At 27.2% G+C, this 16,565-nt stretch overlaps 1 protein-coding gene across 1 annotated transcript in view; it reads left to right on the top strand.

Moving 5' to 3' along the window:
- The window catches only part of LOC111621672 (protein TANC2-like), a 124,328-nt gene that overhangs the window by 93,795 nt on the left and 13,968 nt on the right, over positions 1-16,565 (top strand). Inside the window, exons 6-15 of the mRNA XM_023363879.1 lie at positions 5,314-5,478; positions 5,546-5,638; positions 7,041-7,165; positions 7,913-8,051; positions 8,187-8,427; positions 8,528-8,759; positions 10,054-10,256; positions 10,334-10,520; positions 11,043-11,299; positions 15,470-15,707. Coding sequence (XP_023219647.1) covers positions 5,314-5,478; positions 5,546-5,638; positions 7,041-7,165; positions 7,913-8,051; positions 8,187-8,427; positions 8,528-8,759; positions 10,054-10,256; positions 10,334-10,520; positions 11,043-11,299; positions 15,470-15,707 — 1,880 coding nt within the window. The remainder of the gene's footprint in view (positions 1-5,313; positions 5,479-5,545; positions 5,639-7,040; positions 7,166-7,912; positions 8,052-8,186; positions 8,428-8,527; positions 8,760-10,053; positions 10,257-10,333; positions 10,521-11,042; positions 11,300-15,469; positions 15,708-16,565) is intronic.

Genomic DNA, 16,565 nt, shown 5'->3' with positions numbered 1-16,565 from the left:
TAAATGTATATATAGAGCTGTTAGTTTAGTATTGTTCTATTTTGACATGGAATATAATTTTGTAAAGAAACAGAAATGTGAAATTGTTCAAATGATCAAGAAAATAAGGAAAAAAAAAAAGGAAGTTATCTCCCCCGTCAATTGTGATGTCAAATGGTAGAACGGATGAGCACTTACTAAATTTGACTTCAGTAAGCCTTGGGCTAGACTTTTCCGTATCAAATCTCATCTTGAATAAAGTACAATATTGTTTTCTTGAAAAAGTGACATAAATGTATTTTTTATAGACAGATATTGCTTCAGGCCTTGCTGTTTCTACTTATAGGATTGCAAAATGCTTAAGAAGAATAAATTGCATATCCTAATCTTCTCAGATAAGAATTGTGATAAATTCTAGAAAAAAAAGTATATTTATTATGCTATATTTAGAGTATTTAGTAAAGATTCTAGTGTTTTTTTTTTTAATACCTTAATTCCATATAAGATTATTTAAGTAGGAAAAAAAAATATATTGAAATTTTAATTTTTCTGAGTCGTAAAATTATAAATAAATTTACTTACTTAAATATTAAATATTTTTACTTATAAAATGTATATTTATATTCAATATAAATAATTAAAAAAAACATTGCATTACATAAATTTCTTGGTTTCTTTTTAATGTGATTAAAAGCTTTCGAGGAAAAAAAATAAATTGAATTTTTAATAAATTATAAAACATTTTTGAAATATTTTCTTTTAATTTTTTTGATTAAAACTTAATAAAATAAATTAGTAAGAAGTTTATTAAAAATTTCTTAAATAAATTATTCGAGAGGAGAGGGGGGGGAGAAAAATTGTTTTAGTTGGAGAAGTTATCAAACTTTATTTTATTTTATTTTTTATTAAGGAAAACAGAAGCAGTAAAAATTTGGATTTATAAAGTTTCATTTTATTTTGACAAAAAGTCAAAATAACTTGAATATAATAAAATTTTTTTTTAAAATGTAAATTTTCATTTTATATTTGAAAAGAATTATAAAAGTTTCTATTATATAAAATCTAGAAGAATATAACTTTCATTCTTTTTAAAGAATACCTTTCAATTTCTTAAAGGATCTTGAGAAAATTCGTATTGTTATTGTCAAACCTTGATTTAGCCTCCTAAAGTTGGCGCTAAATCGAGTGTAATGTGCTAAATTGAAGAACCTAAAACAATAATAATTAAATACAATAATAATCTATACACCAGTTAGTTTGAGAGAATGGAAGTCAATGTCGTTTATAACATACACACGAATATAATTATTCAGACACTAAAGGGTTCTCTATATAGGCTAATAATTATGAGTTAGATCTATTCACAAATAATCATTGGTGCTTTATGAGAAGGGCACTATATCGAGGTGTTTTGTTTTATTTTTTTACTCATTTAATTATTTTATATGCATATCATATTTACTTATATATTCCGAATGATTTTAAAGAGAGTAGTTAACGACACGCGATGCGTATCTTTGTATTGTTTTCCTTGTATTTAAAATAGTATAACTGATTGCTTTTTGATATTGAGGAGATGCTGTAGCACCTTTCACGCTCCTTCCAGTGGGAGCGTGCAAGATTCCTATTACACAATATAGAAAAATTATTATTTTGGTAGGTTATACTTCTGTCAAATATATTGTTTGTGTTGGAAGTTTTTTTTTTGTTTTTTAAGTAGATTATAATATTCTAAGTCAATAACTAGTTATTGGAGAGTTGTTTCGAAAGTTATTTGAAGCCTTTTATCCGTTGAAGAAACGTGTTGTTCCTATTGTTCAATATAAAGGAGCAGTGTAAAAAGAAATACACAAGGTCTGGTTTGCAGCTTCCCTGTGTTCGCCTCTTTAAGAAACTGTGCTTGGAGATAAAATTGTTCAGCACTCATTGTATCTGCCATGTTTAATAAAATTTACATTTGGCTCCATCTGTTGGATTTATTAATACTAACAAAAATAAAACGAAAATGATTTAAATCTATTTATTAAATTACAATTAACTTTAATTATATACTTAAAAAATATATATATATATATATATATAATTTTTAATTTTTATAATTTAACAATCATTTAAATGTAAACGTTAATTTTAATTAATAATTTAATATTACAGGGTGGTCCAAAAGTAAGTTGACCGTTGTAAACACTAAATTGCAGTCTTACAATTTAGTGTTTACAATTTAACAAATTCTTTGATAATTTCGTCTAATCAATTCAATCGGTTAACCGAATTTTGGGCCACCCTGCATTTTAGACGTTGGGATTTTATTAAATTATGTACTCAATTTATAGAATTTGTTTACAGTTAAAATTAAATGTATATATAGAGCTGTTATATTGTAATATATATATANGTGCAATGCTTAGTTTTTATCACAGTGACAAACTCAGTTTTGCACAAGTAAGAAGTTGCAGATGAAATTAAGATTCTCTGAGCTGTACCACTCAGAAGGGATATTCATCTTTTACCGATATCTTGCTACGTACAAACTAAGCATGGTGACTAGTTTATGACATCACAGTGCATTACAGTTTGCTTTATTGTATGTATATATATATATAAATAATTTTTTTATACTTGTGTTAGATTAAATTATTTATGAAATTTTCGGAAGTAAATTTACATAAAAAAACAATAGAATGTTTATAAAAATTTCTTATGAAATAAATTTTATATACTTTAATAATTAATTTATAAAATTTTGCTTGATTTTTTTTTTCAAAGCGAGCTCACTAAATGAAGTTTGAGCAAGGAAAAATAAACGTAATTTTAATGATAAATGTTATTGTTCAGACTGAAAAATTATTTTTTTTAATGTCTGAAATATAAAAAAATTGTATAAAACTTAAATTTATATATTTTAAGTTTTAATTCTAATTAATTCGTTAACTTTTATATTATATTTTACCTGTTCCACACGTTTTTCTTTATTTATTTTTGTTTTATACATTAAAAATATTGATAAATGGTAAATTTCTTAATTAAAAAAAAATATATTTTGAAATATAAATGAATAAAATTTAAATATTTAATGTATAGAATAACATTTTATTTCTAGTTTTAAAGTGAAGTGTGAGTTGTTGCCATTTTTTCTTAAAATAATTGAAAAGTAGCTAATTGTTTAACATAAAAATAGCCTGAAATAAAGGTCTACAGGCTTAAACCATAGAATTTAATTTTAAAAAAGTGTTAAAAATGTAAAATTATTTTATATTTTGAAGAGATTTCCTTCCTCTTTTTCTTAAATATTTAATAATTTTATACATTTTTAAACCCTAACAAATCAGCTCATTCACTTTCATAACGTGGAATTATGACAATAAAATGAAACGGCAATTTGAAATGAAAAAAAATATATATCCACCTTTTTTTTTATTGAATGGTTGAAGAAGATCGGTTAGAGCAGGTGTTTAAAATGACTTCGTCTTTTTATATGTGCTTCACATTGTCGCGTTTAGGATATTCCAGTTCCTTTCAAGTAGCAGGAAGCATCTCATAATTTTCGAAATGCTGCTTACGATAGGTTCACAGAGATCTATTTAGGAGTTTTCCTTTGTAAAGATGGCCTTCATAAACTGCAAAGATCGAAATTTATTGAAGCTGAAATTTCAAGACGAAACCTTTAGCCTTTAAACCTATTCAATAGTTGTCATATCACACAGTCAATAATTCTGGTATTAGGTAAAAAAAGGTAAAGGATAGTTCCTTATATTGAAACCGCACTGTGGAATATTTTCCAGAAAATATGACATAAATCTGAAGAAAATAAAATGTAATATTCATCGTTTTGTAGATGTGAAAATGAAAAATGGGTTTGCAAAATATCTCAAGAATTTTTCTTACTTCTGCCTATTGCTCGCTCTGTTTATTGCATGAATCTTATTATTATTTTAATAATTATATATATATATATATATGCCAGAATTATATATAAAATTCATATAATCCCACTTTACCATTTTAATTGTGGTTTTAATCGACATAATATTAAAGAATTCCACTGTTTATGGGTTGACCTTTATCTATATTCGTAAATGAATCTGACCCATTTTGGGGATTTTTTTTATGTGGTAGATTACATAATAACCTGCAGGGGTTCGTTGATTATACGTTACATGCTTCAAAAACTAATATCGTACGGTAAATATGAATCAGAATCCTTTTCTAGGTTCTATTTCTATATTTTTAGTAGCATTCCTCCCTCTTCTCTCTGTATGGCATCACTTAATAATACTACTTCCATGTTGTGAAAGGATTAATGAAGCAAATTATATATTAAAATTCACACGAAACAATTTTCTTGATTATTTTTGTGTGTTGTAAATGTGTATTGAGGGTTAGATTTATATTATAATGCACCATTTCTTAAAGGAAATACATTAAATAATAATATTTTCTGTTATCAGAAATCATATCAATGTCTAAACCATCAATTTTAGATCTTTGAAGCATTCTGTGATAAATTTTTTAATGTCCTGAAGCATTTTTGAGTTGAATCGGAAGCAAAGTTTATAATGAAATGATTGAATTATGTAAAATTGTATCGTGTTATGAAAATAACACGGTATTTAAGAGAAAACGTGCGTTAGTTTCCACGCATTCAAACACTTGGATCATTTGTCATTGTCATAATTTTACGCTTTCACAATTTATCCTATTATATAAGTTACTATTAAGAAGCCAGAGAATTTACCAATTAACTGAGTTGAAATAGCATCTAATCACGTAGAATTTTTAAAAGCCAAGAACATTAAGAATCTTCCATTTTTATGGTGAAATTAATGTAAAATATAAGAAATATTTTCATTCTCATCATTAAACTCGAAAAAACACAACTAATGCCTTTAATCACTTTATATATTTTTTGTTATAATTTATTTTTTCTTAACCTACTTAAAAGATCAACGATCTTCTTCAAGAAAATCTGGATCTAATCAGATTTGTCCCAAACTCTGCTGGTGGCCCGATGAAAATAATATTGCATAACCTTCCTTCTGACTTGATTTATAATAGGCGACTAATAGATAAAAATCTTAAAAGTTAATTACAATTTATAATCATAGACGTTGAATAAACTTCTATCTTATTTATTTTTTTATTCAGAAAATAAAATAAAAGTTATTTTCTGAAAGATCTTTTCATTAATCTGTTAGTGTTAATAAGTGAAATATTGTGCAGCGTATTATAATTATAAAAGTCAATATTGTAGTATATTATAATTCTAACAATTGATTGTCGTAATGTTATTGAAACATTACTTTATGTAGTTTATTTTGGTACCGAAATCTACAGGTTCTTCAGATGTTGAGCCACTGGCACCACTCAGTGGTCTTCGCTGCGCCAACAGAGAACATAGTTCTGATAGTGTTGCATCTCTCATGAGCACGAGCACTAGTACAGGTCACAGTTCATCAGCCAGTCCTATTGCATCCACATTTCATAGAAATCTCCCTACAAGTAAGTATTATTCGTTACTTTCCTCAATTTTAAAAGCGCCAGAAAATTATATTAAATTTTATTTCAGGAACTAGTGATACATTCCTTCAGTTTGCCAAAAGAGGTACAGCATTCAGACGTTCTAACAGAAGTACGGGTACAATTGGTTTGGATGCTACAGGTAATTAATATAGTTTAATCTATTTAATTCTAAAATTCGCCTTATTCAGGTTGGTCCAAAAATCAGTTAACCATTGTGAAAGCTGAATTTCTATCTTATTCGAATACTTTATTATTTTAAAAAGCTTCGAAAGTTTATCTGAAATACACAAAATAAACGATGTTAATTGAATTTTGGGCCATCCTTTATAAAATTAAATATTAAAAGTTATGTGAAAAATTAAGGTTTAATAATTTACTAATTTTAATTAATTATATTAGAAATTTATATAATTGTATAAATGATATATTTAATTAAATATATAAGTAATTATTTAAAATTAAATTAAAAATATATTAAATATTTAATTTTTCATTATAATTAGCAAATTATATAACAGATAATTAAATTATTATTATTATTATTACTTACTTGGATATAATTATTATAAGAATCTTTAATTATTGAAAAAACTATTTTAAATGTCTGTTAGTTTGTCTATCTGTTTATCTATATATATATAAATATCCTTCGTTGAAACATATTTTTATCGAGTGAAATGTGAGAGGTAGTGATGGAGAAGTGTTGAAACGTTGGCTCGATAAGGATGGAACAAGCATAAGAATTATCCTTAATTACTTAAGGATAATTCTTATGCTTGTTGCTCAGAATTAACAGGGTCATATCTAGTAATAGCATCTCAACATTTGAAATTTTTAGGGAAGGTGTTATAGAAGTTAAAGTAATTAGCCTATAAACAATAAGCAAATACAGTATTGAATTTTCTTATTTGTTAAAGGAGACACAAAACATTTAAACAAAATAAATCGTTGCTAAATCTTTTGATATAAATATATTTTTTATTATTATTTTAAGTAATTCTTTATATTCGAATGCATTGAAATACAGTATATATATAAATTGTACAAATTAAATTTCAATTAGGTTATTTATCATGTAAATCCCAAAAGAGGTACCATAAATTTAAAAGCGTTTTTACACGAAATTTTATGTTATAAGTTTATTTAAAAGAAATTTTATTCAGTTATATATATATATTTACAAGAATATTTTAAATTTTCATAATGTTTCCATTATATTTTAATATTGACTTTTCGACACACGAGACTTTATCGTCACACAACGAATAGAAATACTTTATTTTTCTATATAAAAGCTACTAGACGACATTTATATTTTTCTTGTTTTTACCAAATAAATGAATTAAATATATTTTAAATGAACGTAATTAAATAAGAGATATTTTAATGGTTATTTTTTATTTTAAAACAAGCGAAGGAAGATGTTTTTTTTTCCTTTGTTTTCCTCCATTGAAAATTATGTTCTCATCAGTATAATATAAAAACAATAAAAGAATTAAGTAGAAAAGAATATTAATGGTATATATTTTTGCGATTTATAGTTCGTAATCACAACTATAGATCAACGTCTCATACGGATTTGAAATGCTTATATTTTGAAGTGCCCCATAATGAACAAGAACCATTATTTCTTGGAAGACAATGGCTCTTCAAGGAAATCGAACAGGTAAATTTTAAATGGAAATGAAGAAATAATAACTTCATATTGTTTTTTCTTATATAAAACACTTTTTTTATATATATTTTAATGAATAAGTTTACTAATTTTATTTGTAATTTAAGAAGCTTTTTCGAGATAATATCATCGATTTTTGTTTTGTTTCCTCTAACAGTTTAATTGATGTTACATAAGTCGGTTGAATTTCAATATTTTTGTAAAATTTTTGAAGATCCTACAATTTTCATTTAATATAAATGAAATTTAATGATTTCTTTTAATAAATTAATTGGATATTTTTTCATATTGATTATAAATAAGACAATGTATTGTAGTATTGTATAATTACATCTTAAATTATATTAATGATTAATAGAAAAATATACGACTTATTGTTTGCTTTCGTTTGACAATATTTATTACAAAATATTCATTAAAATCTTTTTGTAATAGTTAATTTTATTTTACTTTTATACAATTAAGATATTTTTTATAATAAACACGAGCAAAATTCATACCAATTTCTGCAAATTAACGAGTGAAAACATAGTCGAACCTGTGAACAGCGGCCACTGACGGGAACATAACCTGTAAAAAACGGCCATTTTTTTTAAATTTTGTATACATTTAAAAAGAGAAAGTTTCTGCAAAAATGTCCGCCGTTTTCAGGTGTCCGTTAGTACAGGTTCGACTGTAATAAAAATTAACTCTTCTATTGTGAATGTGAATAATTTAATTTGTTTTTTTTTTTTTAAGAAATTAACCTCAACCGATTCCGAATCAAACAGAGGAGTTATAATAGAAGGTGGACCGGGTAGTGGTAAATCAGCTACAATTTTACAATTAGTAGATCACAGTTCTTTCGGTAGGAAGAAAACTGATGCTGTTTATGAAGGTAAATTGACCTGATGTATCTTCACTTCGTAAGCTAATTAACTGAAAGTCCTAATGATTTCTTTTGATTTAATGAGGAAAAATATTTAAAATTATTTACTTTTCTCTTGAAGTAATTTTACATTTATTCTCACAGACATTAACTCCATTACGTCGGCCGATTCGTATTCTACTGGGTGTTCTTTGTATCAATCTGTTATCAGTCTTAATCAAGAAGCAGCGAGATCTTTGGGTAGTCGTCTTGTTGCTTATCATTTTTGTCAAGCAGATAATAATGTCACGTGTTTAGTCCCCGAGTTTGTACACAACATGGCTTCTCAGTTATGTCAAGCACCTCAACTAGCCGCTTACAGGGAATTGGTGGTACGAGAACCAAGGTTAGTTTACTTAATATACCCTTTTAAACATCCCTTTATGCGTTATACTATAATACATTTTAGTTATATCTGTACGAGAATTAATATTTCATATTCTTAGGTACCAAGAATTGTTGAACATGAGGTCATGCGTATCAGATTCTTCTACGGCATTTGTTAAAGGCATTTTAGAACCGTTACAAAGTTTACGAATGTTTAACAAAATACCAAATACACCCTGCTTGATGGTAGTAGATGCATTGAATGAAGCTGAATTTCATCGACCCGATTATGGAGATACAATTGCTTCATTTATAGCAAAGCATATCCATAAATTTCCTTCTTGGTTAAAAGTGAGTATATTAAAATCTATGATTTGAAATTTATAATGATAGATTTTTCTTCAAAGAACGTTTTCTGGCTGAATGGCCGAGGAAGATTAAGACTTCATCCCCTTGCCATCTGGTTGCACCCTTTATAAACCTGGCTAAACCCACAATGGACCTGAAAAAAATGCCTTGGCCTACGAGGTGAAAAGAGTGAAACGAGACAGGGAAATTTTTATTTATTTTTTAAATCAAAATTACCTTAAATATTGGCTTATTGAAGAGCAGGGTTTCTGGAAATGGGGGAGATGAGTAAGCCCTGGCCCACTCTTTCTTTTTTGATAAACATTAAAGAAGCTTAAATAAATATATAACTTGCTTACGTTTACATTTCTAATTTATATTTTAAGTTTTCTTTACAGGAGAAAAACACAGGGGTTAGGAAAAAATTAAATTAAATTTATCTATTTAATAATTTTCAGTGAATCCCCTCCATTAAAAATTTCTTTCGTAGTAAATTAATTCTTAAGTGATGTAATAGTGAAACCTGCTAATATGACCAACTCAAAGTGTTCATCTTACACAGATGGTCACATTAGCAGGTTTCACTGTATATGGTTTTTATTTCGTTAATCTTAATGGCACCATTATTAACTCTGTTTGTTTCGTTTTTTTCTTTCAGAAAAAAAAGAAACAAAAATATTGTTTCTATTTTTTTTTGTTTAACTTTTTCTCTTGGAACTTACTTGGAAAGAAAATTAATCGTCAGGACAACTGCAAACTTGAGTGTACTTTTGAAATCAATTGATAAAATAATGTTATTTAAAGATCACACGGGAATAGTTTAGCAGCTAATTAATAAATTAGACAAAAATGTATGTACAAATGTACAAAATTTAATACATAAGCTTATAACTTTTTAACTTAAATATATTTGCAATTTTTTTCACTATTCACCTCATCGATTTATAATTTTCCCCCCCCCTCTTAAATGCAGGATCTTTGTCGAAAAATTCGATATATTATACCATTAAAATTCTAAATTTTCTATGAATTTTTAAAATCGTAGAAAATTCGTTAATAAGATATGCGCTAGAACTATTTAAAGGGGGGGGAAATGATGTCAAATCGACGTAAACCCCAAGAATTTTTCGGGGTATGTCAGTCCCTCACCACGTGTTCGCTTCATTGTGGTCCCTGGCCAAACCCATAATGGGCTTGCTGAAAAAGACCTTCTTAGGGCTGAAAGAATCTAAAATAATATAGGCCTAAACCCATGATTTTCTTTATTAAATTGGGTCTTATATCTTTATATTTTCAGGTAGTAATAACCATTCGAACATCATTTATGGAAATTGTCAAATCATTAAAGTTCCATCGAATTAGTTTAGATAGAATGTCTGGTAACGAAAATCTTCAGAAAGATATATCAAGTTATATTATATATCGTATAAATAATAGCTCTACTATAAGAGCGAACATAACTATAAATAATAATAAGTTAGAAGGCACATCTCATAACAGGTAAATTAAAATAATAATTTCTATATTTTTGTTTTACAAATTTATTTAAATTATTCTTTATTTTTTTTTTCCTTTAGATTTGCCAATCATCTTGCATCTCTTAGTAAAGGTTGTATATTATACGTTAAACTCACCTTAGATCTCATTGAAAAAGGTCATTTGGTTGTAAAGAGTAGTAGTTATAGAGTATTACCTGTTAGTCTCAGTGAAGTTTATCTACTAAGTTTTAATCTTAAATTCACTACAATTAAATCATTCGAAAGGGTAAGCTTAATTATAAATATACAGGGTGGCCCAAAAGTCAGTTAACGATTTAAAAATTCATATTTTATACTGCTCACAAGTGGACAAATGGATTAAAAAAAAACTGTGGTAGTTGGTCGAAGATTTGCGCCTGAATTAACTAGCTGGTTGCGTGGAGTTCCGGGTTTTTTTTTACGTGTCTAACACTTTCCCCATAGAATTTCCTCCTGGCAGATTGCCCATGTGTTGCTCATTAACCAACCAACTATTTTACACTCTTCAAATTATACAGACAATATGGATTTCCATATATAAAGTATGTATAATTAAAAGAAGAGTGTTGGATCTATAGAACTAAATGCCCTAAAAATATAGAAGATTCAACATTATTTAATACACTTTTTTAGTTATTTCTATATGAATTTCCTACAGGAAATTAGAAATCAAACTAAACAAGGATAAATGACTTTTGAGCCATCTTATATTTAATTTAATGTAATATATATATAAAATTTAATATTGGTTACTCCACGATCATTTCAGGTATCTTCCATTTTACAAGTGTGCCTAGCTACACTTTCACCACTCACTCTAACTGATATTTATCATAGTGTTAATGCCAATTGCATCAAACAACCGGTTAGCTGGAACGAATTCTTGCAAAGAGTCGACGTTTTGATGTCATCGAAATTATTAGTGGCCAGGCAAGATAAAACTGTCATGTTAGCTCATCCTTCTCTCAGGGAATGGTTAGTAAGAAGAGAAGAAAATGAAAGTGCCAAATTTTTATGTGATGTTAGGTAAGATTTAATTAGGACTTTGAACAACTTTTAATTAGTAGGCGGTAATGGCCTGCATTGATTCCTATCAGTCTTGATATCGTAGAATGAATGCCATCGATCAATATTAACTGCTTGATGGAAAAATTTCGGTTAGGCAAATAGTAATAAAAATAACTGATTTATCTTGATTGCATTTTTAAAAAAAGAAGAAAGAAAAGAAAAGAAAAAAAAAAGTTAATTGATAAACTTTCCACTGATTCCCAAGTGATTAAAATATTCTTTCAAGCATATTTTCATTAATCCAAAAAACACAATTAAATTACCTTTTAATCTTACTTGCAGAATTCTCTTCAAACAAACATTTAATTTATTATTTATTAAAGTACATTTTGCTTTTTAAACCTTAAATCATCATCATCATCATCATCATCATCAAGCCCGCTTTATACTTGAAACTGTGATCTTTTAACACTGTTTAAACCATCCGTAATTGAAAGAGATCCTCTTAAATCTTCAATTAAATGCCTCAAGGAGATGATATCCTGTCAGTAATTTACTATTCAACTAAAGATCAAATCTAAAATGAGCTTGAATAACAATGGCATAACAACCCTTTAAAATATTGTAGAAATTTAAATAATTATTTTATAATATATAAAATATATTTCTCTTCAGATATTTTATGAAAATATGTGGCTTTTTTTATATATTAAATCCAATATATTTAAGCTAAAATATTAAAAAATCATAACACATTCTATGTCGATTTAATGGGCTAAAATAGATTCGACAGAAGGTTCAAACAAGGTCATTTGTTCTAAGTTCTAGACATGGGAAAGTCCGAAAATTTGTTTTAAAAAATATATTCGATATATATATATATATAAATTGATTGGAAAGGTTTATTTGTGAGTGGCACAGGGACCATCGCACCTTTTCAGAGCCTAGGGCTAACATTTGTCATCTGAGATTTATTAAATCGTTTGTGCTCTTACTGCTGTCAGATGATATTCTGATAATATCTAAAATTAAAAACAAGAATTCAAACTATCCGTGTATAAAACTGTGTATATTAATTTTTTATTGCTCCTTTATTAAATCCGTAATTGAATTTTAACGAGTGTTATCAATTATTTCTTCAGTTCTGCTTATCTCCTGTATCCTTCTTATATGAATCCTACACGTATTAGTAAAAAAAGAAAATCGTATTCACAGTATTGATTTCTTCAATACTTAATTTTAACTTGTCCTTTAATGTTATTTTAAGGTATTTTAGGAAAAAATATACTCGAAGCTTTTGCAACACTCCTTTAATTAATGTTATAAAGTTAGGAAAAGGATCAGGATCGATTCTTTGCTATTTTTGTTATGTTTTTCATCGATTTTATCGTGACAGATCTGTCAATATAACGGTTCCATCGTTAAATCCTGTAATTTTCCTCTACACCCAAAAACTTGAATATTTTCTTGGAGAGGAAAAAACTACAATTCTGATTAAAAAAATGAGCATTTTAAAGTTATATATAAGCGAAATTTTCCTATTTTTTAAATCGAAATTAATAATAAACAAGCTCTTAAACATGTGGACCGAAAGTCAGTTAACTATTATAAATTGTTCGTTTTATATAAGCTGTACCAATTTTGGTACGACTTGTTTTTTTTCCCTTTATTATCACATTGTTTTATACTCAGTTCACAGAACATCTGGAATACAAGCTAAACACGGTCAACTGACTTTTGGCCCACCCTTCCTGTATAGAGAGAACTTATAAAAGGGAGATATTTTCTATCAAATTTTGCGTTACGTTTGCAAATTTAACTTGGTTTTTTTTTAAACAATATGCTTCCAATTTTCTCGGTTTTTACTATTGTATCTAAGGTTACTACTTTCAATATTTACAATAGCATTAATAAAATCTATGCTTCGTTTCATAAGAAAATAGCTTTTATATGTTCTAGATTAAATTCGAAATGTCTTTTTCAATTGTATTTGTTGAATATAATTCATTGAATTTGTTTTCTTTTTCTTTTTTTTAAGTCTTCCAAAGTTGAAATCAAATATCGCATCTGCTTTTCAATTATTGATGAAGAGCGTTATTTGTAAAACAAGTCTTCGTATAATACTATTATTTTGACTTTTACTTGGGCATATCAAATAAATAATAATAAATTATTATTATTATTTTGTTGATAGAAACGATTAAATTTTTATTTACGTGCAATATCGTTTTTTTACTGAATGAAATTAGAGAGGAAACAAAACAATTCTGAGTGATTTCCATTGTGTTTTTTTTTTTTTAGATTTAAACACTCAATTGATGTGTTTCTTGACATAATCCATTGTAAATTTCGTTGTAAGAAATAAATCTGTCAGCTAATTACAATTAATTCTGTGGAAATGAACTAATTTTACACTGATTAAAAGTAGTTTTTCTTTTCAGCTTGTTAGTCTGTTTGTCTTTATCTAATATTAAGAGTTAAGGGTAAAGTGATGATGATGTGGCAATATCTCTTTCTAATATCATCCAATAATAGCTGTTGAATTATTTATTGAATGTAGATATGGAGAATTATATTCTCACACTATAAAATATCATCATTATCATCATGTGACTTCTCACATCATCTAGATTCTTTGTCGCAATCATATCCTCAATTCTTTCCTCTTTTTTCCTTTGTCTTTCATTCTAAATTGTCCTAAATCTTACTTTATAAATTCCATCAATCCAATCAAATTTGATTAACATAAATATTTTAATATTTTTTTCTCATAGAAAACGAACAAGACTCATGACAAATGTCTTAACTTTCTTTTAAAATAAGCTTCCGTAATAATTTCACACTGCTTTTTTTTTTATGGTAACAATAATAAAAAAAAACACACACACACACAAATGTACTGCACCACTTATTTAATATTGGTATTTAAAATAGCAATTTTACAACAAAATACCCACTCAACAGAACATAGAAAAGTTTAAACTACAAGCGATAAAAATGCATTTTGAGGGTTTAAAAACTCTTTTTACTCGGATAAAATTCGTATCAACATACAAAATACAGACAAGATGAAACAAAAGATTTTCCTCTTTCAAAACTATAAAAAAAAGCTTGGAGAAAAAGAAAAAGAAAAGAAAAAAAAATGGAAAGAATTGTTATAAAATTTTTGAAAAATGGATATTAAAAAAAAAGGAAACTGCATTGTGAGAGTAAGGAATAAAAATGTTGAAAGGAAACATCACCTTTTTAAATTTCGTTCACCAGTTGCCTGGTAAGTATTTGTCTAATTCAGTTTCTTGAAAAAAAAAGAAGAGGAAATTAATATGCAACCTTATTTCTCATTGGTTCTTTCAATGTGGTATGATGATAAATAAATTTTCTCAGGTTATTTTTCATAATAAAAAGTTGCTTAAGAACATTGGAATATTCATGTTGATGCAACTGATGAACTAGAATGATGGTTTCCTCAAAGAAACTCCAACATTCTTTTATTATTCAGGAAGAAAAATCGATTAAATCAACTTCATGTTTATTTGCAGATGACTACAAAAACAATTTTCCTAATTGAATGAAAACTTTTTCTATNCACACACGAATGTATTACACAACTCTATTGTAATAAATCATTGTGTAGTAAAAGCAATATTGATTATTTTTATCAATAAACTCTTCAAAAATTTATAAATATTACGTTAATTATTTACGAACCATTAAATGATGAATTAACTTTATTTTCAGATAAATCAAACGGATAATAATGGACAATGTCCATTAGTTCACGCGTCACTAAATGGATATCTTGATATAGTTAGTTATTTAATTCAGTACGACTGGCCTCCTGACAATAAAGATGATCCAGGTCTAGCCAGGGCTGCTCAGCAATCTTTAGTAGCCGCTTCTAGGCGTGGTCACGTTACAGTAAGTAATTCAGCTAAGAGTTGAACCTTACAAATGTACTATCGATCGCTTGAATCATCATGTATTTTTTCTTTCTCTCCAGGTTTGCGAATTCCTTTTAGACATGGCTGAAGTAGATGTTAATTCAACAGACGATCTAACTGGTCAAACTCCATTAACAGCTGCGTGCTCAGCCGGCCACAGTAATATCTGCGAAGTGCTAATCCAAAGAGGTGCTACTTTATCAGCTCTCAATCGACAGAGAGAACCTCCACTTGTCTGTGTTTCTAGGATGGGACATGCTATGATAGCATTTCGCTTGAGTAGGTTCGAAACGCCGCTAGATGCCGACAAACTTTTAGAATTAGGACATCATATCCTTAAAGCACATATTTATAAAATAGTAGGACGAGATTTACCACCTCATTGTACAGCTCGAGATCTCCAAGCTCTTTGGGTGCACCAAAGTGCTGAAAATATTACTATTGCTTTGGATGCTTTTCGAAATCTCTACAATCCTAATGTAAAGGTAATAAAATGTATTTATATTTGTTTAAGTTATTAAATTTATTAATATATTTGCATAAATTATAAATATAGTACTGTATAGAACCAATTTATCCATATTTCTCTCACCAGATGGCATTGATTGATTTTTCCAATAGTTGTAAAATTTAGAAAACGTGTCGCCATCTATTGGGAAAATACGAGATTATTTCAGATAATTAAAGTAAATTATTAACTTAAGTTTTTATCAATTTAATTTTATTAAATTCACACAGTTTTCGCTGTAATATATTTAATTTTGAGAAAAAAAAATTTTTAATTCAGCTCAATATAAAAATTATCATCGTATTTTGAAGAATACAGCTGTATTTAAACTCAGTCCAGTGTATTTATAAATATATATGAAACTGTTTTAGAAATGATTAGAAGTTATATTGTAAACCCTTTTCGTATTCTGGGTACAGGACTCTATTAGGGGGCCTTGTAAGGTCGTTTTATCAGAGCCTCAATTTTACAAGGCTTCAAAAACAGTTGTTACAATGCATTTATTCTATTGTATTTCTTGTCTGTTTACAAAATTAAAAAATAAATAAATAAAATTTTAACTGAAAATATTGCTGTCACCATAGCTTGAATACTGAATACATGTAACATAACTACAAAATATTATTATATATTTATGTATCTGAATGAGGATTGATTCTCATATTTCACATGCAATTAAATAAGAAAAGTAACATCCACTAATACTTTTCAGCATAAAGTAAGCACTTAAATTATTCATTCCCTGTAGTAAACAAGTATTTTACGGACTTTTACATTTTTTTTTTTTTTTTTGCATCTTGTAGAAAGAAAGAAAATTTTAAAATATATATATATA

Source organism: Centruroides sculpturatus, unplaced genomic scaffold (assembly GCF_000671375.1).
Source record: "Centruroides sculpturatus isolate CEXI.00-Female unplaced genomic scaffold, Cexi_2.0 scaffold35, whole genome shotgun sequence".
Taxonomy (NCBI): domain Eukaryota; kingdom Metazoa; phylum Arthropoda; class Arachnida; order Scorpiones; family Buthidae; genus Centruroides; species Centruroides sculpturatus.
This window is presented reverse-complemented; position numbering and strand designations above follow the sequence as displayed.